The sequence below is a fragment of the Giraffa tippelskirchi genome, chromosome 3 (genome assembly GCF_054371585.1).
Source record: "Giraffa tippelskirchi isolate mGirTip1 chromosome 3, T2T-mGirTip1v1.2.pri, whole genome shotgun sequence".
In the NCBI taxonomy this organism is placed as follows: Eukaryota; Metazoa; Chordata; class Mammalia; order Artiodactyla; family Giraffidae; genus Giraffa; species Giraffa tippelskirchi.
Genome location: NC_137277.1, coordinates 44,297,509 through 44,323,066, shown reverse-complemented (window position 1 = coordinate 44,323,066; position 25,558 = coordinate 44,297,509). Strand labels below are relative to the sequence as shown.

The 25,558-nt window shown below is 49.8% G+C and overlaps 1 protein-coding gene and 1 non-coding gene across 3 annotated transcripts in view; one reads left to right on the top strand and one right to left on the bottom strand.

Annotated features, from left to right (window-relative positions):
• RAB11FIP4 (RAB11 family interacting protein 4) overlaps positions 1–25,558 on the bottom strand; it is a 112,867-nt gene that overhangs the window by 64,179 nt on the left and 23,130 nt on the right. For both annotated transcript variants that reach the window (XM_081579708.1, XM_081579707.1), the window contains 2 exons: positions 14,856–14,943; positions 12,934–13,022 (listed from right to left, as the gene is read on the bottom strand). In XM_081579708.1, the coding sequence (XP_081435834.1) occupies positions 12,934–13,022; positions 14,856–14,862 (96 nt within the window). In that variant the 5' untranslated portion in view covers positions 14,863–14,943. The remainder of the gene's footprint in view (positions 1–12,933; positions 13,023–14,855; positions 14,944–25,558) is intronic.
• Positions 8,668–8,740, top strand: TRNAE-CUC (transfer RNA glutamic acid (anticodon CUC)). The gene has a single exon. It is a non-coding gene; the product is annotated as a tRNA-Glu (tRNA).

The following is a 25,558-nucleotide window of genomic DNA, read 5'->3' as shown; positions in this document are numbered from 1 at the left end:
GTTCTCTCAAGAGTCAGACTTCCTGCAGTGTCTTGTATTATGTTCAGTCATTTTTATTGCCCTGGTAAGGAAAGGGAACAGCTGTTTATCCCTCATAAAATGTTTGTTTTTTTCCCTTGGGCTCAGCAGGTGTGGTTTTCAGGCCCTCAAGCCCTCCCTACCCTGGGAGAAGGGTCTGACACAGGGGTGGGCCCAAGCCCCAGGGGCTGAATTTCTGGGATGCTAGTGTGGAAGGAAGCCTGGGACTCAGGCATCACCAGTCAGCAACCCTGGGGCAAAACGCATTCAAGTCTCCCAGTCTAGGCACTGTGAGCTCAGAGATTCCAGCATTTTCTAGGCACTGTACTGAGTGCTTTGCATGCATTCTCATTTCTTGTTTTTACAATAACCCTGTGCAGAAGACACCCATTTAGCAAAGGAAGAAAGTGAGACTTGGGACTTCTCTGGTGGTCAAGTGGTTAAGAATCTGTCAGTGCAGGGGACCTGGGTTCAATCCCTGCTCTGGGAAGATCCCACATGCCCTGGGCAACTACGTCCATGAGCCACAACTACTGAAGCCCACTGGAGCCTAGAGCCCGCAAGCTACAACTACTGAGACTGTGGCCCTAGAACCCGTGCTCTGCAATGAGCGAGTAACCCCTCCAGTACAGCCATAAACAAACAAATAAAAGAAACTGAGGCTCAGAGACATTAAGTAATTTGCTCAGGGTGGTGCACTAGTAAGTAACAGGGTCAGGATTCAAATCTAGGCCCCTCAGACCCCAAAGCCCATGCTCTTCCCAAGGTTAACTTAGCCTTTTGCCTCCGGGGCTGATCAAGCCTGCCCCCAGGGTGCCTACAAGTGCAAAAGCCTGTGTGTGCAATAGTGTCTGTCCCTTTGCGACCCGTAGACTGTAGCCCAACAGGCTCCTCTGTCCAGGGGAGTCTCTAGGCAAGAGTACTGGAGCGGGTTGCCATTTCCTCCTCCAGGGGATCTTCCCCACCCAGGGATTGAACCTGCGTCTTCTGGATTGGCAGGCAGATTCTTTGTCACTGTGCCGCCTGGGAAGCCAGTCGGAGCCGAAACTTGGGAATCCCTCCATCGCCCGATTCTCAGCCTGGTCAGCTGTGCCATCCTGCACCAGGGCAGCGAGCCAGGCCTGACTTCCCCCAGACACAGAGCCCCCAGGAGTCTGCTTAAGGAAAGGGGCTCGGAGAGAAAAGAGAGCAGTGATGGAGCAGGAGGCTGAGCACAGCTCCCGGGAGAGCACAGCTCCCGGGAGAGCACGTCCTGTTTGTGTGGAGACCGACAGCACACGCCTCAGCACGGGCGGAGGTGATGCTGAGGCGACGGGTGACTGCTAGGAACAACACTTTCCAGCAGAGGGTGGGAGGGAGAGAAGCAATGGGGGCACTTCCAGGCTCTTTCTTTCCACATTTTCCCATGGCACTGAAGGGAAGGGGGGCCAGTGCAGACCGAAAAGGTACCAAAAGCACGGTTGGTGTGGTCCCCCACCAGGAAAGTCACCACCAAGGGGGAGCTTGTAGGAGACACACAGTTGGGGGAGCCCAGACCTGTGTGGATCAGAGCCTGCACTGTCAAGCCCCCGAGTGACTCATATACATATTAGAGGTTCAGAGCCCCGGTGTAGAGGCAGAGAAAATGAAAGAAAGTGAAAGTGTTGGTCATTCAGTCATGTCCAACTCTTTGCAAGTCCATGGACTCTAGCCCACCAGGCTCCTCTGTCCATGGAATTCTCCGGGCAAGAGCGGGTTGCCATTTCCTTCTCCAGGGGATCTTACCAATTCAGGGATGGAACCTGGGTCTCCTGCATTGCAGGCAGATTCCTTACTGTCTGAGCCACCGGGGAAGCCCTATACACACTAGAGTTTCAGAGTCTAGGTGCGGTGGCAGAACAAATAGCCCTTTTTCAGTTCTTTCCTATGCCCACCCCTCTACCTCCCCTCGTCGCACCGAAGTGTGGTTTTTACACCCTTTGGCCTGGAGAGGGCGCCTCTCAACTGCTCCCGGGTGGGAGGAAACCCGCCCGCCCCTCCCTGGCAGAGTTGACCTTGCACTGCTGAGATGCATCTGTACAATAGGCACTGCCAGCTGCTCCTTACCAGCACCATGCTCCACGTGGAAGGCACAGCTCTCCACCCACGTGGAGGAGACAGATATGACCCAGACAGTTAAGATCGTGGCAAACAGTGCAGGACAAACAGGGTGTTATGACAGTGACAGGGGACGGGGCGTAGAGGGCGTTCCTTGAGATGAGTGTGCAAGGAAAGCTTATCTGAAGAGGTGATGCTTGTGCTGACACTTGAAGGACACAAGCATGGTTGTGCAAAGACTTGAGGATGAGGATTAGAGGTAGAAATAATAGCAAGGGAAAGGAAAGGAACTGGCTTCTGGGGTTTGAGGAACAGAAAACAAGCCAGTGTGGCTGGAACAGTGAGGATCGCAGGGAGGATGGGAGGGGAGCAGGTCAGAGGTTCAGGCAAAAGTGAAAGCTGCTAGGTCACAGTGAGAAGTCAGGGTTTAGGATAACAAGTGATCGGAACCTCTTCAGTGAGTAAGTTGTAGGACCTGATTTAAGAGTTTGAAAGGACACACTGGCTGTTGTGTGGAGAAAGGCAAGTGACAATGCAGTGACAAGGTGGAGGGTGATGTGATGCTCTGATAGGGTGTAATATGGAGGTGGAAAGAAGCAGTCATCTCGGGGCGTATCCTGGAAGTAAAACCCAGCAGGCCTTGTGGACAGGTTGGCTATGGAAGGGAGGAGAGACAGTGGCCACGACTCAGTTCTTGGTATGAGCGATCAGGTGGGTGGCGGTGCCAGGTACTGAGGCAGGGAAGGTTTTAGAGGGCTGAGAGGATGGATTTGGATCAAAGGGCTTAGTGCTAGACATGTGTGAAACACCCACTAGCATTAGTACAGGGGGCCCAGTGTTTCCATACGAGAGTCTGGAGCCAAAGGCAAAATCAGTGGGGAGACATGCTTTTGGGGGCTTGGAGGTGATGGTGCATAGAGAGCAAAAGTCTGGTAAATTATTCTGGATTAACCGAGTCTAAACAGACATGACGACTAAATGTAACATTTGGATCTGAGATCAAAAAGAAAAGCTATAAATACATTGGGAAGAAACTTTCCTGGTGGTCCAGTGGCTTAGACTTCACATTCCCAATGCAGGGGGCCTGGGTTCGACCCCTGATCAGGGAACTAGATCCCACATGTTGCAATGGAGATTGAAGACCCTGGGTGCCACAACTAAGACCCGGCACAGCCAAACAAATTAAGAAAGAAGAAGCAGCCTTCATCACAAGAAAAAAGTAAATATGAAGTTTACGTTAGACACCCACGGCTGATGACTGTGTTGTGGTTATGGAGGAGGGTCTGATGGAGCATCAAGTGTCATAATGTCAGCAACTAGCTCTCAAACAGGCAAGCTCTCCCAGGCCCCCAAAAGTGTGTGCACAGAGACACACACAGATGCAGAGAAGGAAAACTGCCAACACGCTCACCATTGGTGAATGCAGGGCGCCGGATCTATGGGTTCTCACTGTACTGCTCACTCACAACTTTGCTGAAAGTGGGAGGACAAGCACGTTTGTGGGGTCTCTGTGAAGTCAGTGCGATCTGCCCTCTGTTCTCGCACCTTCTGCGGGGTGCCCTGATCTCTCAGAGGTTTTCAAAACTGGGTCGCAGATGAAGAACTCTTGCAATGAGAAACCCTCTACATGAGATTCCTGTTTCGGCTCTGACACATGGAGCCCCGCCCTGCTCCCCATGGGTCCTCGCAGGCCTCTCTGCAGGAAAGCAGTCATGGCTCACTGGCCACCAAGAATGTTCCCTGCCCGGGGCCTGAGCACCCAGGCAGCCCGGTTCTATGGGAGATGGATACCTCCTGCCAGGGCCCTGCAGTCCTGAACCACTCTCCCCAGAGGATACTTCTGGGAGGAGCACGTGAGAAGGGCAGCCAGCATCTGAACACAGGCGCTGTGCCAGGCACTGGCCATTTTCAAGGTATAAGACTCTTCTCCCCACCCCCCACCCCCCACCCCAGCCCCTGCATTCCATCCTCAGGGAAAGCATTGATGTGAACTGACGAGAATCCAGGATGCTGTACGGGTCACGGCTTCATGGAATCCCCTGAGGAGCTTTAGAAAGTGCTGATGCCTGGGTCCCACCCCAAGAGGTTCTGGGTCCATTGGTCTGAGGGACAGCTGGGCATCCGGAATTGTAAAAGCTTCCAGGGAATTCTAATATGCTGCGACATCTGAGACTTCCTGCTGTAGATCCTTGGTTCTCAACGTCAGGTGTGCATTTGAATTACTTGGGGAGCTTTTAAAAACAGATGAGTGGACCCGCTTCCCAGACTAAATGAATTAGAATCTCTGGGAGGAGGGACCAAGGTATTAGCATGTTTTGAAAGCATTCTGCATGACCCCAGGTGTTGCTGGTGGTAATGAATCCTCCTGCCAATGCCAATCAAACTCGGGTTTGATCTTGGGGTGGGGAAGATCCCCTGGAGGAGGAAATGGCAACCCACTCCAGTATTCTTGCCTGGAGAACCCCATGGACAGAGGAGCCTGGTGGGCTACAGTCCACGGGGTTGCAAAGAGTCTGACACGACTGGGCAGGCATGCAATGCATGACTCCAGCTTGAAGCCTGGCTTAAGAACTGTTTGTTTAGACGGTGATGTTTCTGAGAACTAGCACACATCCTGATGTGACTGTATGCATGAACTAATGTCTGCCCTTAAGTGATTGTGTATATGTGTGTTTTTCCAGTTACCTGTGTCAAAAATTTACTTAACTCATCAGTGAGGGAACCAGCAGGCTGAGATAGCTGCTTCAAAGGAGAACAGGAGAGATCAAAGTATGTATAGTCAATGAAAGAAACGATGCTGAGGGCACTTTCTGATGGTCTAGTGGCTAAGAGCCTGCGTTCCCAATGCAGGGGTCATGGGTTCAATCCCTGGTCAGGGAACTAGATCCCACATGCCGCAAATAAGTGTTTGCATGCCGAAACTAAAGATCCCACATGTCGCAATGAAGATCGAAGATCCCCCGTGCCACAACTAAGACCTAATGCAGCCAAATAAAGAAATTAAATGTATATATATTTACATATATAATCTATTATAGTATATAACAAATATATTTTATATGTAATACAAACATATATATTTTATATGTAATGTTTAATATATATAAATAAATATATATTTAATATATATGATAAATATATATATATTTTTTAAAGAAAGGATGCTGAGAGATGGCCAATTTAGTTATGAACCTGGCTAATATCCTACAGGATAGTAAAACCAAACCTTTCCCCTTCTGCTCAGCTTTAAAAAGACGGGATGTAAGTGGTCACTCTCTCGTTTGCTCAAACTCTAACTCAGTGAATCTAAGTTCTAAAAGCAGGCGTGAACTTGAGCATTAAGACTGGAGTAGGCAGGAGGTGGAGGCTTCCCTGGTGGCTCAGATGGTAAAGAATCTGCCTGCAAAGTAGGAGACCCAGGTTTGATCCTTGGGTCAGGAAGATCCCCTGGAGAAGGGAATGGCTACCCACTCCAGTATTCTTGCCTGGAGAATTCCAGGGACAGAGGAGCCTGGAGGGCTACAGCCCACGGGGTCACAAAGAGTCAGACACGACTGAGTGACTGCTCATGCATGCATGCAGGGAGAAGATGGAGTTTGAGATGTCCTGGAAGGTGGACTCACAAGACTGGCTTAGCCCAGCCTTTCTAGGGCAGGGATGGTCGGGGCAGAAGACAGGGGACAGACAGTCCAGGACAGACCAGGGAACAAACAGTAAAGGTCATCAACATCGCCTCTTCTTTTGTCCCAGCCGCCTTTGGGTTAATCAGAATTTAGTTTCTTCTCAAAGATATGACTCAAGGATCTTTTTATTCTTACAGAAATTCTCAGGCTTGGGATAAGCAAATTATTCTTTCCTCTGGAAGGAAGAAGGTGTTGAAACAGAAAACACACACACACACACACACACACACACACACACTGGGGCCATATATAAGCAGAGAAGATCAAACAAGGCCCCTCCCTGAGCTAGGAAGCAGCCTCCTCCCTCTCCTTACCAATGTGAGCATGGTGCCACCACCCACACCTTCACCAGCATCGCTGAATCAGAGCGCTGTTTGTTAGGAAAAGTATTTTTAGAATTTAAAAGTACCGTTGTTGCCAGTGGTTTTAGAAATGCTTGCTTCAGAATGGGTGAAATTAAGCAATGGTGGACTTGGACCTCCGGGCCTGACACACCCCCAGTTCAGGAGAGAAGCTCAGGGCAGATTTTTAAAAACTGTGCGGGCAAGACTGAAGTTTGGGGACTTCCTTGGTGGTCCAGTGGCTCAGACTCCACGCTCCCAACACCAGGGGCCTTGGTTTGATCCCTGGTCGGGGAACTATATCCTGCATGTGGCAACTAAGATCAAAGATTCCCCGTGCTGCAACTAAGACCTGGCACGGCCAAATAAATAAATATTAAAAAAAGAAAAATGATAAGTTTGGCAAAGCTCCTTCTGATCATGAGCCAGTTTGGGCTCAGGCTGAAGACCCAGTCTGTTTTGCCCTCCAGGGACCCCTTAAGTATAACTCTGTAAAGAACTTCCCGCCTGTGAGGTGAAGTGGGCAGGAGAGGGGCTGAGGATAAAAAGGAAAATTGGATCCCGATCTTACCATAGACACCAACGTTCACTCTGTGAATCAAAGCTTTAAATATAAAAACCAAACACATAAAATAAAAATAAAACAGAAGAGTGTCACAGCCTTGGGTAGGAAAGCTAAGTATTACACCAAAGGCGGAAGCCACAACAGAAAAGATTAATGAGTTGGCTATAAAAACCCTTTAAATTTGCTGTCATGAACAAAGTTAAAAATAAATGACAAGCTGAAAAAATATTTGTGATGTATGTCCAAAAGTTAATATTTCTAGTTCTTTTAAAGCAAGGGAAATGAATACATCCACAGAAGCGAGGGTGAAGAATGTGGGCTGCCAGTTAATGAAGAAAAGAACTCCTGGTGACCGATAAAGGCAATTTAAGAAGTTCAACCGTACTATGATTCAAAAGAGCAATCCTAATTTTAGCCTCTCAAATGAGAAATATCTGAGAAAGCAGAACAGCCAGTATCCAAGAGTAGGAGGAATCAGACACAATCCTGAAGAAAGATTAATTGACACAACTTTTCTGGAAAGGAATTGGACAGATGTATTAGAAATTCTAAGATTTGCATCTTTTGGGTGAAACAGTTTCCATCTCTCAGAATTTATTTTAAAGACTGGTAAATGGGCCCCCCTGATGGTTCAGTTGTAAAGAATCCACCTGCCTATGCAAGAGACACGGGTTCCCAGATCCCCGGTCTGGGAAGATCCCACATGCCGCAGAGCGATTAATCCTGTGTGCCACAACTATTGAGCCTGTGCTCTAGAGCCCAGGAACCGCAACTACTGCAGCCCATGTGTCCTAGAGCCTGTGCTCTGCAACAAGAGAAGCCGCCACAATGAGAAGCCCTCCAATCGCAACTAGAGAGCAGCTCCCACTCACCACAACTCAAGAAAAGCCTGTGTGACAACGAAGACCCAGCATCGCCAAAGATAGATAAATAAATATATATATAATATAAAAAAGTTTGGTAAACCTTTTCTGTAAAGGGCAGATAGTAAATATTTTAGGCCCTGTGGCAGCCACTCAAGTCCGCACTGTGGTGGGAAAGCAGCCAAACAACTGAGCAGATGATGGGTGTGGCCGTGTTCCAATAAAACTTTATTTACAAAAGCAGGCTGCTAGACTTGGCCCACGGGAACTGTAGTTTGGCAACCTTTGCCCTACTCTAAAACAATGGGGAACAGTTTAGCTACAAGAATGATTATATAATGATTATAACAGGAAGCACGGGGCTTCCCTGGTAGTTCAGCTGGTAAAGAATCCACCTGCAATGCAGGAGACCAGGGTTTGATCCCTGGGTCAGGGAAGATCCCCTGGAGAAGGGAATGACAGCCCACTCTAGTATTCTTGCCTGGAGAACTCCACGGACAGAGGAGCCGGGAGGGCTACAGTTTATGGGGTTGCAAAGAATCGGACACAACTGAAGGACTAACACTTTCATATACATACATATATAAAAATGTATATATATATAAAACCAATAATAAGGAACTGGTAAAGAAATTTGATTGTCTTCTTGCAATGAAATATGTAACCATTTAAATTTATGCAGAAAAAAAAGAATATGACTGCATTGTTATATAGATTAAGCAGACTAGAAAATGGTTTGTAAATGAACTATTAGAACTAGTAAAAGAGTTTAGTAAGGTTGTTATGGCAAGTTTAACATCCAAAACCAAGAGGTCTCCTAGACATTTAGCCATAACCAATTAGAAAATATCATGGCAAAAAGATTCTACATGTAACAGAAATAGAAACTCCAAAATAGAGTTACCCTATGAAGAAATGTGCAAAGCCTATTTGAGAAAATTGTAACATTTTTCTGAATGACATAAAAATGAAGAGATATACTATGTTGTTGGATGAGAGAATTCAAAATTGGAAAAAAAAAAAAACCCCAAAATAACAGAAGCCAGAAAAAGCTGCACACGGCAACGAAGACTCAGCACGGCCAAAAATAAACATATATTTGTTTTTAAATGATCAGGACTTCCCTGGTGGTCCAGTGCCTAAGACTCCACACTCTCAATGTAGGGGACCCAGGTTCGATTCCTGGTCAGGGAACTAGATCCCACATGCCACAACAGAGATTGAAGATCCCAAATCCTCCAACTAAGACCTGGTGCAGCCAAATAAATAAGTAAATATTTAAAAAAATGATGAGGGAGGCTTTCTCTATCAGATATCATGCTATAAAACAAGAGAAACTGAAACTGTGGTTTTGGCTTAGAAATAGGGAGACAAATAGATCAATACAAATAGGCCAGAATTCAGAAAGAGGCCCATGTTGTATAGAAATTTAGCTCACAATAAAGGTGTGAAGCTTCAAATAAGTGGAGAAAGATGGACTATTCCACAGTGGCAGTGTGAACAACCGGCAACATTAGGAAAATCCCAGATATCCTTCACCATAAACAGCGACACAGATGGAAGCGAGAGTGCGTTTTCCACCAGCAGAGAGAAAAAAGGGCTGGTGGGATACAGGAGCCACCTACTCAGATGGACTCGCACTGTCTGGACAGCAGGCCCAGAGCCTCTGCAGTGATAGTTGATGGTGGAGGGGGTTTGAGGGACCTGGAAGAGGGGTGAGTGGGGCCGGGTGCCCTGTGGATGCAGGGTTTCACTACGTTACTACTGTACGCGGCCCCCGCCCCCGCCCTGAGAGCGGGGGTGGGGGGTAAAGGCTAGGAGGGCAGGCTCCTGTGGTCCCACCACCCTGTGTCATCATCGTCATCCACACTTGGTCCCAAACCCCTCCTCCCCGAGTGGCACCTGGGAAGCCCACGTAACCATCCGGGCTCGCTCTGGCTTGGTTGGTCTCGAGCTGACCCCTAGGGGACACGAGGGACACAGCAGGGCGCTGAGGGAGGAGGACTGCAGGATGAGGACCAGCCCCGTGTCGGCCCCCTCAGCTCCCCCCAACCTGAGGAGCTGTGGTCTCGGCCCTCCTGGCCTTTAGCCGAATGGACCCCAGAGCTGCTCAGACGGTGCAGGAGCCCGAGCTGCTGCAGGAAGGGCTTCATTCACATCACGGGGCCTCCAGGACTGTAACCTGTAGCCAGGCTCTCCTGTCTGTGGAGTTCCCCAGGCCTTCTCAACCCCTCCCTATGGAAGCCCACCGGCCCAGCAGGCTGGCTTTGCACGGTCCCCCTCCCCTCCCAGTACCCAGGACCCCATGGTGAGGAACAGAGCCTCAATCACGGACGCTGCCCACTAGGCTGCCCAGCTCATGTAGTGATCAATGGCCACCTTGCTGGGCTCCGGCCACCAGAGCCCCCTGTAAGGGCCAGATCTCCATGAGGGGCAGGAAAGAGTTCACCGGAAGGGGCTTACACCTAAAGTACCGAGAGAGGCATTTTGGGGAGTGTTAGGGTTGCTGAGATTTGATTGACCTGGTCTCTCTGCTTTTCTGTAACCCGCAGATTCTATAAAATAACAATGCTGCTTGAAAAAGAGGAGCACCCTCTCAGAGGCCAACTGCTCCAGGCCCACCTCTCCCCTCTTCTCCACCTGCCAGTGTGGACAGCCTAGTGTGGAGGCCATGAAAGCAGCCCACGGCTGCAGGAACAGGACCCGGCCCGGGGGCGGCTGGCTGGCGGGGAAGCCCGGCCGTGGCTCCACTCTGGCCTCCAGCGCCTCACACACAGGTCTTTATTTTGATGTGATTTTGAAACACTATCCAAGGGTGAAAGAAAGGTGCGGACTTCAGCCTGTATCTCATACCAATCTCCAAAACACTGCACGCAGAGGGAAGGGATTCTCTTCTATTAGCCACCAGTTTTCTCACTGAATCACCAGACGGGTATGGCGAGCCCTGATTCACAACTGGGGGAACTGAGGCTCAGAGGGGTTGACGGTAACATGCCTGGGTTTGCAGGCTAGTCAGTGGCCAAAATGGAGTGTGGACCCAGTTTTGAATGGCCTCACGGTCCACTTCCTTGCCTTGCTTCCTGTTCAACTGACGAGGGGTTCACTCCCCAGAGCTCCGGGACACTACATGTTTGTCCTGCTTTTAGGGTCCTCTGCCCAAATGCATCTTCACCCCACATCCACCGGCCCTCCCAAGGCAGGCCTGGAGCCCTCACTGTTGGCCTCTGTGGCTCCTGGAGTCCACTCACTTCACTCATCCCTGAGGGCCCCTGTTTTGGGCACACCACCCTGGTGTCCAGCCACCCGAGCCCTACCTTGGAGGCCCTGGCCTACACCTGGTCTCCGCCACCTTTGAGCCTTGGCCTTCTCTAACACCATTTTGTTGGGCCACTTCTGGGCATTATGGCCCTGTCAACTGAAAAAAGAAATGCACAACCTAAAAGCTGAGAAGTAGGTTTTATTAGGAGATTTACTGATGACTTAAGCCTGAGAGATAGCCTCTCAGAAGCTCTGCCGGACTGTTCCTAAGAGGTAATGAGGAGCCAGGATACATAGGAGTTTTGCAAAACAAACCAAAAACCATGGAGTCAGAATTTCAAAAGATTACTATCAATTGAAGAAAAACAGATATCTCAAGTTAATGAATTTGGCGCTTTTCTATGTATGGGAAGATGCAAGAGTCTGAGCTCATTGAAATCATTTTTTTGACATGCACCTTAGCTATTTAGGGGCTTCCCTGGTGGCTTAGATGGTAAAGAATCTGCCTGTAATGCAGGAGACCCGGTTTGATCCCTGGGTTGGGAGGATCCCCCGGAGAAGGGCAAGGCAACCCACTCCCATATTCTTGCCTGGAAAATCCTATGGACAGAGAAGCCTGGTGGGCTACAGTCCATGGTGTCACAGTCAGACACCCTGAGCGACTAACACTTTCACTTTCACTTTAGCAGCCAGGACCCTGCTTTCTCCATTCTGAATCCCCTCAGGGCGCATTGCTTGGAGAGAGGGGCAGAGGCTGCAGTAGCTGATGGCATGATGGCCACAACATCCTTTGCTACTGATACGGCAGGCAGCCTTCTTTGTTCCCAGCCCCCCTCCCCCATTTCTAAGCCTGACCCCCCCATCCAGCTGGATCCCAAGAGGTGCGCCACTGGCCAAAGTGACCAACCTCTGGGGTCCTGAGCCTCCTTCAGTTACAGAAAATACTCCTGTATTGGGGGTCCAGATGAAGCACCAACCAGAGGATGGGGAAGAAGTTCTGGAGCCGACGTGGATGGGAAACCAAGATAATCATCTTCCAGTTCTGGGAGTCTTAGCCAGAGGGACCCTCCAGATTGTCAGTTCAGAAAACCTGTGTTATCTTTAAGATGCAGCTGCAAGTGTTTGGGGAAATGATCGAAGTTCACCAATGAACACACCATTAGGTGATGATGACAGTAAGACAGAGCCTTGGTGACCTGTGGTCCTTGTCCTGCTTCTTAGAACAGAGCTCCTAAAACCCTTGGAATTTTCTGAGTGACTTTCTGAGCCCCTTTCAACCCATCCTGAGTTCATGCTAATGAGGTGGGGCCCCCAGTGAGCCTCAGGATGGGGCTGGTCACCAGAAAGACAAAAGCAGGTGATTCGGAAGTTGGGATCTTCAGCCCCACACACCCCTAATTGCAGGAGATGAGAGGACTGGAGATGCGGACATAAAAATTCTGGAGCAATGAGACTCGGCGCTTCTGGGTTTGTGACACACTGCCGTGCAGGGAAGTGGTACCCTTGGAGAGGCCCTGCTCCACCCCCCATACCTTGCCCCACGCATCTTTCGTGAATTGTGTCCTTATAATAGAGCAATAATCATAAATACAGTGTCTTCCTGAGTTCTGTAAGTTGTTCTACTGAAGGGGGTTGTGGGAACGCCGAGGGTGTAGCCGGCCCAGCAGAAGTGCAGGGAGCCTGGGGACCCCCTTTGTGGCTGCTCCCAACTGGGGTGGTTTGGTGGGACAGAGGCGCTGGCCCTGGGGCCTGCACTAACTCTGGGCAGTTAGTGTCAGAGTTGAACTGAGTTGCTGGACACCCAGCTGGTGTCAGAGAAAAGAGAGACACTGTCACCCCGCCTGCTGTTGACCACCAGCTGACACTTGCCCTCTGGGACTCAGCTTCTCCTAGGACCACAGAGTGGGGTGAAGGTGCCCTGTGAGGGCCCCCAGCTCCCCTACCCTCTGCTGTGGCTTGCGTTGCTCCAATTTCAAAATCTGTTTCTTGATTGTGAAGCCAAAGGGCCCTCAGAGGGGGCTCTGGTGTCTTCCTGACACCAAAAACATGAAGCAAAGGCAAGAAGACCAAGTGGGGCCAGGTGGGCGGCTGGAGGCTCCCGGTCCCCTCCCCGCAGGCGCCCCTCTTACCTGCTCCACACAGTCCGGGATCTCGGGTGCACAGGGCAGTGTCCCGGCGCTCTCCACGGACAGCACGTCCTTCAGCAGCTCCTCACACCCTGTGGATGGACAGACAGACAGAGGAGGGTCAGGGCTTGAGCCCAGCCCAGCAGCTTCGCTCCTGATGAATGAGCCTTGGGTGGGTAGGGCTGCTGGGAGGCAGATAACCCAAGTCTCCAAGAGACCAGCTGATCATTCAGAGGCAGAGAGATGGAGCATCCAGTTTGTAGAGAAGCCAGGCCAGGGCTGGGTGCAGAGAGCCAAGACAGGCTCTTGCCCTCCAGATGTTCTTCCACTGGGACTAACCTCAATAGGGAACACACAGAAGAGAGCCTCCCAAATGTGGAGGGCAAGCCACGGGCAAAGAGAATCCAGGAGGCCTTCCTGGAGGAGAGGATGTAAGACCATAGGACCTGCCTGGCTCCAGGGACTCCAAACACATATGGAGTTTGCAGGACCCTTCACAGCCCTGCGAACTCCAGAACATTGAGGATAGGACCACCTTCAGGATGGTGCTACCTCCTGCTGACTCATTACACAGTGGCCTCCCTCCCCTGAGCAAATGCCCCCAAATGACACCTAAAAAAAGGTGTGCAATACTGTGATTTACAAGAAATACATATTTGATCTTCATTTTGGACTTCAACCCAACAGTTCCTGACTCACAGCTCCCAAAACCCTCAGAATTTCCTACATGTTGAGAGTGAAAAAGGAATCATTTTATGTTAATGAGGTGACTTGTGAACCCATCCATGGATGGGGGCTGGTCACCAGGAGAATCAGCCAGGTGATTAGAGGACTGAACTTTCAGTCCAGGGAGGGGAGAGGGCCTGGAGGTTGGATCAATTGCCAGTGTCCAAAGATTTAATTGGTCGTAACTAAAATGAAGCCTCCACAGAGGACCAGGTGACAGAGCTTCCAGGTTGGTCCACACGTGGAGATATGGGGAGAGTGGTGCCCCCCTGAAGGCCTGCACACTCGACACCTTTCCCCAGCTCTGGCCCCACCTCCCATCTGGCTGTGCCAGAGTTGTATTTTTTTGCAATAAATTGGTAATCTAGTAAGTAAAATGTTTTTCTGAGTTTTGTGAGCTGCTCTAGTGAATTAAGGGTTTCCTTGGTGGCTCAGTGGTAAAGAATCTGCCTGCCGTGCAAGAGACAAGGGTTCGATCCCTGGGTTGGGAAGAGTCCCTGGAGAAGGAAATGGCAACCCACTCCGGTATTCTTGCCTGGGAAATCCCATGGACAGAGGAGCCTGGTGGGCTACAGTCCATGGGGTTGCAAAAGAGTGGGAAACGACTTAGCGACTAATGGTTTCAAAGGGAAGAAAGGAAGGAATTCGAAGGAGTTAGAAGGAGGGATATGGGGATGGAACAAATGAAGGGAACTCAGAAGAGAGGGCGGGAGATGAGGGGAACAGCTCCATCTAGGTTTGCTCAGAACCATCCTGGTTTTAAAACTGGAAGTCTAATGTCCTGGGAAACTCCTCAGGGGTCTGATCGTCCTTGAGGGAGACGAGCATCCTCAGGAGACTGAGGGAGAGAGAGGAAAGGACAGCCAAGACGGAGCCGTTCCAGGGCGAGGGACAGGCACCAGGAAGGCCAGAGATGACTGTCCGGCCGGTCCAGTCATGCCTGACTCCAGGCGTGGGACTCCCGGGCAGAGATTCAGAGCCACACATCGCCCTTCCCCGGTGGGTGCAGCTGTGGGAGCCCAAGGCCTGGTCTCTTCAGCCCTCCTGGGGAGTCAAGGGCAGCGCCCACTTCCAGAACACATCCTGGGCTTCCTGGACCCCCACGGGGAGGAATCTGAGCTGAAACCCAAGCCACACCAGCCTCCCAGACAGACAGGATCCCGGGAGGCCCTGGGAACCCCTCCCCCAGAAGACCTCACCTTTCATGGCGAATACCCCTCGGCAAAAGTCCTTGAAGTTGATTCTCCCCAGGTCGTTGGGATCCAAACACTTCACAAGTTTTTCCACCTGTGGGAAGGAAGGAAGGACAGGCGTGAGGCCCCCAGGATGCCTCAGAGCTGGGCTGAGGCTGGCGGGGAGGGAGAGCTTGTCACCTGAGCCAAGGGGACACTGGCAGTCCTCTCCTAGCCCTCGCCCCCTCAGTGGGGTCAGTGCCCACCCCAGACTATGGGGGGGCCACTTTATTCTGAGGTGGTTATTCTTATCAGTTAGGAAAAGCAAATCCATTCCCGCAGTGCTCAGAACCCGGCTTTGTTTGGGCGGAGCTTCCATCTCCAAGTTGTTTCTGCAAAGACTGGCACGTGGAAAACAAATGCTCCGGAGCCCCCTGCAGTTACGGGGATGTGCCCAGTGGGCTCTGGAAGATGAGTGGCAAGGTAAGACCCTACACGGAAAAGCACCCCTTCTCCGCCTCCAAGCTTGCTGACCAGGCTTCTCCACCCAGGGTGAGTCTGGGGGTGAAGGGTGGGCAGAGGTTATGTCCTGTTTCTGTAACCTCCCCGCCACTGAACCTGGCACCCAGCGGGCCTTCAGGAAAGGCCAGAAGAATCCCAGGGAAGGAGGAAGGTGGCTTCCTACCAGCTCCCATCCTGGCCGGTGGCGCCTCAGCACTGCAGCTGTCCCCCCGCCCCGCCCCATCACTCAGGCAGCCTCTGACACTGCCAGGCAGTGATGTGGCTTCTGAGAATAGCGATGCCCAGGTGCCACCTGCAGGGCTGCGGGGAGCCCGCCTGCCCTCCCGGCTGGTGTCCCGCCTCCTTTCCTCCTGCCCTCTCATCAGTGGCAATGTAGGGGGGCTATGAATGCAGGGATGGGCTGGGGCTCCCGGTGTTCACCCCTACAATCCTCTCCAAGGTTGGGAGCTATGCTTTAATTATCTCTGATGAGGGTCAAGGTCAGAGTCACCCCTGAGTGTTGAATGGCTGATGCGGAGGTTGATCTCAACCTCAGATCCACATAAGGGGAGGCAGGTTGTGGATTCCGTAATCGGTGGGTGGAGTCCCTGACTCCCTGGGGCTGGGAGACACTAGGGGGAGGGGGGCAGGCTGTCCATCCCCCTGCCTCCGGGGAAAACTATCCTGGGGCAGAGGTGCCAGGGTCCTTGATGACAGGCAGATAGATGAGGGTCCCTGCAAGTCCCTGGAACGCCCCTGAGCTGTGGGCCCAGGACTCCCACAGGGTCTTCAAAGAGGGAAGGTCCCAGAACACAGTGGGTGTGAATCAGGTGGCACACCAACTGCTGTACAGTTGTTTGGTTTGTTTAATTTTCTTTTTTTTTAATGTAAGTTGTCTTTAAATTTAATCAGTCCCTTCTCCAGGGGATCTTTTTGACCCAGGGATCGAACCTGGGCAGATTCTTGCATTGTGGGCAGATTCTTACTGTCTGAGCCATTGGGGAAGCCCAGTAAAAAATGGCTTATTTTAATTGTACAGCCCTTTAAAAAACATTCAGAGCTCACCAAGGGCTTGCCGTGAACTTTGACGGACTAGTCTCATCTGATCCTTACAACAACCTTAAGAGTGGCTACTGTTATAGTCTCCCATTATTGTTGAGAAAACTGAGGCTCTGACATTTAGAGAGGTTAAGATATTTAGTTACCCTGTAGTGGTAACTCCTCCTTGAGCCCAGGTCCCGCTGACCCTGCACTTCCCAGAGGCGGCTCTTGCCAGGCTGTCTGCACCAAAATGTTCTTTTGCTCTCCTGGCCGCTTATTTATGGAAGGAGCTTTAGCCTCTATGGCTGGACTCCTCTCACCTGATCACCAAGAGTGTCAGCCTTCCTGGATACTAGATAGGCTTTTGCCAATACCCCTGGGTGAGTGTAGTGGGGGATTCAGCTGACCCAGCCCTTAATTTTACAGATGAGGAAGCCAAGGTCCAGGGATGGAGAGGGGCTTGCTCAAGGTCACATGGTGAGTATGGTATATAATCACCCACATGTGGTCTTTGGGCTTCCCAGGTGGCGCTAGTGGTAAAGAACCCACCTGCCAATGCAGGAGACTAAGAGACACGGGTTCGATCCCTGGGTTGGGAAGATCCCCTGGAGGAGGGCATGGCAACCCACTCCAGTATTCTTGCCAGGAGAATCCCATGGACAGAGGAACCCGCTGAGGTACAGTCCATGGGGTTGCAGAGAGTCAGACTGAAGCAACTTAGCACGCACACGTGGTCTTCATGGTGAACCGGGACCCCAGTTCACAACCTGTGTGGGGCGCACACAACACGCAGGGCTGGACTGCACTACCTGCAGGCTCCCAGGTGGGAGGGGTGGGCGCACTGGGCCTGGAGGGGCTGCAGGAGCTGCTGTTGTTGCTGGCGCTCACACAGCTGGGCCGCGGAGCTGACTGCTGGGGGAGCAATCAGTTTCCCTGGCAGTAAAATATTGATCCTCCTTTTTCGGGCCACTCAATTACCAGGCTTCTATTTCTGTTGCCTTTCTCTTCAGGCTGATTTTCTCCCCCACTCATTCCTCCCTGGGTCACAGCTCTTCTATCTCAGGCCAGACAATGTTTGGAGCATCACTGCCTCTGCCCTCTGATTGATCAGCCAGATCGCCCTGAGCCCGAGCCCAGCCACCCACGCCTTTCCAATTTGGACATCTGCAAGCCAGACGGGCTCAGGCGAGCTATTATCTGAACAAGGGGGATAAGCCGGCTCAGTCTGCAGTTCTAATAAATGTTAGCGATTAAATTGTTAGTCAAACAAATGCTTAGTAACTCCTTTCTGATGCCAGGCCAGCTCTGAGCACTGTATACATATGAACTCAAGGAAGCCTCACAACCACTTCAGAAGAAGATACTATTATTATTCCCATTGTTCAGGTGAGAACACTGAGGCTCAGGAAGGCTCATTCAGGGTCAAGGTCACATGGCTAGTAAGAGGTAGAGTTGGGATTTGGACACAGGCTGCCTAGCCCCAGTGTTCATGCTCTTAACCAATAATGACTATTATTTCTACTAATATAATGATACTCACTATTATTATCACAAGTGTGGGGCTTGCTCTGACCAGAGAAAGGATAAATCTGTATTCTCCTCTCTCTGTTTTTGGCCATGCCATGCAGCTTGTGGGGCCTTAGTTACCTGACCAGGGATCAAACCCATGGTCCACGATAGTGAAAGTGCTGAGACTTAGCCAGAGAATTCCCAATTCTACTCTCTTTCCACCTAGAAAAACTGGGTCCAGAGAACCTTTGTTTAAGAATTTGAAATATTTAGGGAATTCCCTGGCAGTCCAGTGGTTAGGATTTCACACTTTCACTGCTGTGGGCCTGGGTTCAATCTTTGGTTAGAGAACTGAGATCCCACAAGTCCGTGACATGGCCAAAAAAAATTTTTTTTGAATGTTTAAAGGATGTGAAATACTAGATAATAGTATTTTAAATGTTGACTTGCTAAAGCACAAGTCTCCAGCTAACATCCTAAATGCAGCTTGTAGACAAATTTAAATATGAAATGCCAAGATCCAAAAGGCTTCTAGTTCAGGTTAAGATGGAGTCAGTAGTTCTACACTCTGTCTCTTGCACTGGTAATAACTAAAAACTCTGGTCAGAATACATAAAGCAACTATACAAGGACTCTGAAAAGTAAATCACAGCAGACAAATAGGGATAAAAATTAAAACTAGACATAAACAACAAAATAAAAACCAAAAACAAGCCAAACAACTTGAAGTAAGATGAATATGGTGGTCAGTCCCCTGATTTACTTTTTCTCACATATTTTCTAGCCTATCCTCAGGTAGCTCAAACCCTAGAACTGCACAGCAGGTGTGAACAGAAAAAGCTCTAAAAGAAACTCTCTTTATATATATATATATATTTTTTTTTTTTTTTATTTTTTTTTAAGAAAAAATTTTGTTTCTTTTCTTTTCTTTTTCTTAATTTACAAAGAAACTCTCTTTTTGATGAGAGGTCGGGAAAGGGGACCCTTTTGGAATAGAGAAAGGGGGACAAACGCTGTTGTTGTTGTTTTTTTTAATGTGGGTCATTTTTAAAGTCTATTGAATTTTTTACAATATTGTTTATGTTTTATGTTTTGGGATTTTTGGCTGCAAGGCATGTAGGATCTTAGCTCCTCAACCAGGGATCAAACTCACACCCCCTGCATTGGAAGGCTAAATCTTAACCACTGGACCACCACGGAAGACTACATGTTTGTTTCTTTTTCTAATCCCTCCCCCCAGCCCTACCCCAAGGTAAGGCCCAGTCTCAGAGGTGAGTGGGAGCAGCCAGGCAGGCACCTAAAACTCAGAGAGGAGGAAAATCTTTCTCTGTGGAATGAGAAACTTGGAAAAAGGGTCCCTGTGGTCAAAATGCAGAAGGGGGATTCCTGTTACTCGCTCCTCTCTTTTTTTTGCTCTCACCACTGCACCCTGCAGGTGGACCAGTCCTGGGAGATGTAAAACAGCACAAGGTGGCCAGGACCTCAGATCTCTAGTCAAAGGACCAGGAAAAAGGGCTGCTGGGGCCTTGGGGTTTGGGGAGGCGGGGATCACAGAGAAGGCAGAGTTTGAGATTACGATCTGATAAGATGTGCTTGAAGTCCTGGGCTCACTCCTGAGCTGCAGATACATGGAACTAACCCAAAAGAGTACGCCAAAAGCTTTGAGAATAGAACTACAGTGTAGACAGTGAACAGTCTGGCCCTGGGAGAGTGTACATTTGAGGTGGATCCAAATAGCACTTCAAAGTCTTTGAGAACTGAATTGACTACTCAGAGGGCAGGTTGGGATCTGAGGCTTCAACCTAACTGGGTTGATTTTCTGATTAAACAAACAAACAAAAATCAGTACTCTTCAGAGTATTTTTTTAGGGCTTGCCAGGTGGCTCAGTGGTAAAGAATCCTCCTGCTGATGCAGGAGACACAGGAGATGAGGGTTTGATCCCTGGATCGGGAAGATCCCCTGGAGAAGGAAATGGCAACCTACTTCAGTATTCTTACCTGGGCAATCCCATGGGCAGAGGAACCTGGCAGGCTACAGTCTAGAAAGAGTTGGACAGGACTGAGCAAAAGAGCTGGACAGGACTGAGCTACTAAGCATGCAGCAGGAGTATTATTAACAGGACCCGGAGTCTCATAATATTCAGAATGTCCAGGACACAGTCCAAAATTACTTGAAAGGCAGAGAGACAGGAAAAGCTTAGCAATGCACAAGAGAAAAGATAATAAATACGAACTCCAAGGTGACCCAGATGTTATCATTAGCAGACAGTCTTTAAAGCAATTATCATAACTGTATCCCATGAAGGAAGGGTGAGCATTCTTGAAACAAATGGAAATAAAGAAATTATCAGAAGAAAAACAGAAAATATGAAAACGAGCTGAATGGAAATTTTGGAATGGAAAAATAAAGTAACTGACATATTAAAAATTCATTGGATGGGATTGGAAGCAGCATGGAGATGACAGAAAAAACAGTTGGTGTACACATAATATTGTATGATCTGTGGTTAGTTGAATCTATGGATGCAGAACCACAAATTCTGAGGAACCGTGGATAACAGAGGGTCAACTTAGGGACTTGAGCATCAAAGTTTTTTGGTATCCATGTGGGTCCTAGAACTAATCCCCAGATACTGAGAGACCACTGTTTAATGATGGAATATGTCATTATACATTTGTGAAGCCCACAGAATATGCAATCTATACTCACATATTATTTATTTTTATATAAGTTAATAATTAATTTACATGGCCACAATCAAGTGGAGTTTATCCACTAAGACTAGTTCAATATTTGAATATCAATTGATGAAATCTAAAGATGACCAAGAAGAAAAATCACACAATCATCTCAATGGATGTAGACAAGCAACTGACAAATTCAGCATCCATTCATGATAAAAACTCTCAGCCAACTCAGAATAGAACGGAACGTCCTTATTCTAGAGAAATAAAAACTTATGTTCACACACATAAAAACTGTACATGAATGTGTTTAACAGCATTATACACATCGCCAAAACATGGAAACATGTCGAATATCCTCTGACAGTGAACGGATAAGCAAATTGTTCTGTAATAAAAAGGAACAATTGATAACAGATGGATGACTCTCAAACCCATTTACTGTGCAAAAGATACCAGTCTCAAAAGGTTACAAATGGCAATTCCAGTGCTGTGGAAAAGGCAACACTATCAAGACAGATAACAGGTTGGAGGTTGTCAAGGGGAAGGAGGAGGAGACAGTCGGAACACAAAGGGGCAGCACCAGGGAATGTGAACTGTTTTGTACCCTGACTGTGGTGGTGGTTATAAGAATCTATGCAAATGTTAAAACTCATGGAATCATATGTCCCCTCCCCCACAAAAAGTGTGTGTCTGTGTGGCCATGCTGCTGCAGCATGTAGAATCTTAATTCTGCGACCAGGGATGGAACCCGTGCCCCTTGCACTGAAATCTTAACCACTGGACAGGAAGTCAGGGAAGTCTCTAAAAATTTCTTTTTAAATCAAGGAAACTGCACAGACAGAGTGGGATATCTGGCTTTTCTTAAAGATTTGGGAACACTGGGCTTACATTTCCCCACAGCAATAGCGGGCCACCATTGAGTTACCGCATACCCTCTCTCTCTTTTTAATATTTATTATTTAATATTTTTTAATATTTATTACTATTTATTTTTATTTAATTATTTGGCTGCGCCAAGTCTTAGGTATGGCATGTACCACCAAAGACTTTGATCTTTGTTGAGGCATTCAGGTCTTTAATTGTGGCATGTGGGATCTAGTTCCCTGACCAGGGATCGAACCCAGCCCCTTGCTTTAGGAGTCTTAGCCACTGGACCCCAGGGAAGTCCTAGAGCATATTCTTTTAGACAGGCTTCTGCTCTCCTCCCCAGTTGGCCACGGTAACCCCTAAACCTCAAGTTCTCCATCCTCCCAGGCTGCTTCCCTTCCTGAAACCAGGGGCATCTGTGTGGCAGGTCCTGCTACCCTAGGTGAACACTTGGCTTGGCTGAGCCCCTGAAGTTTTCTGCAGCGTCAAAGGGAGTTCCAGGGCTGGGCTTGAGGTCAGGTGGAGTTGAAACTCCAGAGCATTAAAAAGCAGCTGAAAAATCAGGTAGGCAGTCAAGTGGGGAGGCTCAGGCCGCTGGAGGACCCTGGGCCGGGCCAGGATATGCTGTCAGCTCTGAAGGGAGACCACCGCTGGGAGTCGTGCTCCCCACCGCCAGCCTAGTCTGCCTTCTGAGTGCTTCTGGGGAGAAGACCCCCGGAGGCAGTGAGGCAGTTGCTGGAGCCGAGAGAGAGGGACACCTGGGGTAAGGAACATGGCCTGGGGCATCCTGAATCCAGGATTGGCTGGACAGTATTCCGCTGGGAGGGGCTGGTGGGGAAGGGTGTGGCAGGCAGTCAAGGGAGCAGCGGAGAGAGGGGGTACCAGCCAAGGCTAGAATTCTGGGGTGAGGGAGGCCATGAGGGCAAATGGGAAGCCGAGTGTCATCACGGATGAGACCAGGAAGAGAGGGAACAGGGTCTGAAGGAGAAGGGCTTGGAAGCCACGCCCAGGAAGTGGTACTTGATCCCGTGTCACAGACCTAGCAGTGACAATCACAAGTCCCAAAGCCCCCAGCTGAAGAGCACTGCCTCGGTGTCAGGTGTTATTTTGAGCATTTCACACATCTCACTGCTTCCAGTCCTCTCGAGAGACAGAGCTGGGTCACTCCCATCTTATTCCCACCATCCCAGGGGATCCTGTCCTTGCCTCGGGCCTCAGGGGCACACACTCAGGACTGCTTGTTTATCCACTTTCCCAGGCAGCCCAGCTGCCTGCCATCAGGGCACACAATGGGGCCCTGTATTCTGGAGCCCCCACCCCCACCCCCAAAGGACAAAGGGCACAGAGGTTGGGGGGGGTGGGCAGCCGCCAGCCCTCTCTGTTAATTCTCAGTAGGGAGCAGAGAGGAGGGAAGTCAGGCCAAACCAGCTGGAGATGAGGGAGGGATTCCCAAGGGGTCCTGTCAGGTCCTGCACCCCTGGCTCTGCTGGTGACCACCCCCAGCCTCCAGAAGCCTGCTGTCCTCCCTGGGAAGGGCTGTCCCACAGACTGTCAGATTTGCTGACTGGACCACAGGTGGGTGGGGAAGTGTGCCTTGTAGGAAGTGCTCCGAGGAGTCAGGAGCTGGGGGCTCAGGGTAGCTTTGTAATTTGTGGGGCCAATGCAAGTGGAAACGTAAGAACCTTTGTTTAAAATTTTATTTGGAATTTCAAGATAGTGACTGCAGAGCATTAAACCCCATGTGACTGCACAAGTCACATGCCTGTAGGGTGGGCTCCAAGCCTTTTTGTGAGTCTCAGATTTGCTGTGCTTTCTTGGCCCTCAGTCCCGTGCTAACTTTGCCATCAGTGACCCCACAGAGTGGTCTTGGGGAGACCCCTACCTCTCTGGGCCTCAGTTTCCCCATTTGGAAAATGAATTGAAGCCACTGATGCCATTAACATTGAGGGTCTCTTCTGCTCTGATGTCCATAGGATTGTAATGTTTTCCCCAGGAAGTCCGTGGTTGGAGGGTAAGGAGTTAGGCAGATAAAGAGAAGAAAATCAGAGAGAGAAATAGATGGAGTAAACGGCTAGTAGCAAATGTCTTCATCTAGGGACCCAGCTTCACTAGGGACCCAGTAAATAAATGGCGTGGGAACCCTGGAGTGTGACCCTGGGGTATTATTCAACTATTATTCAACCTCTTTTACTTCCTGTCTTCTATAAAGTCAAGAAATGAGGACAAGGACTGAAGCAGATCTCGCTGGTCACCTCCACGGTGCCCCTCCTCTACTCCCTCCCCTTTGGGCAGCCCTGATGTGGCTGAGATGGCTGCCCACCTCTCCTGGACCAGGTGTCTTGGGACGCCTTAACTCCAGGGCATGAGTCCTGATTGGACCAAGCCAGTCAGGCGGGCTCAGCCCCCTTGCCAGTGATTGGTTTAAGCAAAAGCATGTTGTACACTTCTGACCAATGAGACACGAGGAAACCCCCGTAGGAGGCTTCTGGGAGAGGTTCTCCTTGATGATGGGGAAAAAGAAGACAACTGACAGGAAGTGCTCCTCCCACTTCTTACCCTCCCGGAGAGGGGACACCACCCTGGGCCTAACTGGGGGAGCTGATGGAATGGGGTTAGGTCCTGGACGATGCCTCTGAGTCCCTGAAGGTGCCAGCCCTGAAACTGCCCTACCTTGGGCCCACAGGTGTAAGGATGAAAAATACATTTTCTCAGCATTTAAGCCACTTTGCATTGGTTTCTGGTTCTTACAGCTGGATGTGTGTGTGTGTGTAGGGGGCTGACAGATGAAGGACGCTCTCCTCTAGGAGCTGCAGGAGTTAAAGGGAGGGGTAGGAGGGTGGCTGTGTGAGTAAAGGTGCTCAGTGCACAACAGAGAAGGGCCATGGGGTTGGGATGCCTCAGGCCAGGCGGCCTGGAGGGCCAGTCACATGGTACCCAGGCCACCGCCTCCCAGGGCTAGAGATGCCTTCCATTATGAGACCCCCAGCGTGTCCCAGTGTCAACACACGGCCCCTCATTCACAGCCTGGCTACTCCTGACCAGAATCCCTCAGGCCACCCAAGAGGGCTTTGTTTGGTGTCTGAATAGGAACGAAAGGGACGGAAGCCGGGTGGTCTCTGAGGTGAACTGGCCTATGCATCCATCTGTCCCCCTATCCAGTCCCTCAGCAAACGTCTCCTCAGCTCCTCAGCCTGACTGCCCAGGGGGGAAACAGACGGAAGCTCCCAGGAAAAGGACAGCTGTCCTGCTGTATTTCTCAGTGAAATAAAATAAAAATAGCCTAGGGAACAGCAACCAAGTGTGTAGATGACTGTTAACACTGCCACATGCCCGGGGCATTAGAAGGTCACCTCCTCCATTTACCAGCTGTGTGACCAAGAGTGACTGACTCAACCTCTCTGAGCAATAATGTCTGCCACATGAGGTGTTAAGATTTAAGGGGAAAGACATGGAGCTTAGCCTGGAACCTGGCACAGAGCAAATTCTAGATAAATGAGCGTGTTCCAGGCACAAAGTGCCCGGAGGCTGGTCATGGAGCTGTGAACACAAGTTGTCTCCATCTGCTGGGATAGCAATTCTTTCACCTCTTCTTTCTACATTCTTTACTTGGTTGAATTTTTAAAATGGATTGGATCTTTTTTTTTTTTTAACTCGGGGGGCGGGGAACAAAAAGCTTGTTTTATTCTTTTAAAAAATTACTCACGGTATTGTGGAGTTAGAAAAGAACAGAATTCACCATGCATGCATGCTCAGTCATGTCTGACTCTTTGTGACCCCATTAACTGTAGCCCACCAGGCTCCTTTTTCCATGGGATTCTCCAGGCAAGAATACTGGAGTGGGTTGCCATTTCCTTCATCAGGGGATCTTCCCGATCCAGGGATCAAACCTGGGTGTCCTGCATTGGCAAGCGGTTTCTTAACCATTGAGCTACTTGTGAATCCACCATAATGCTTATATGTGTGCTTAGTCAGTCATGTCCGACTCTGCGACTCCATGGACTGTAGCCCACCAGGCTCCTCTGTCCATGAATCCCCGGGATTCTCTAGGCAAGAATACTGGAGTGGGTTGCCATGGCCTCCTCCAGGGGATCTTCCCGACCCAGGGATCGAACCCAGGTCTCCCG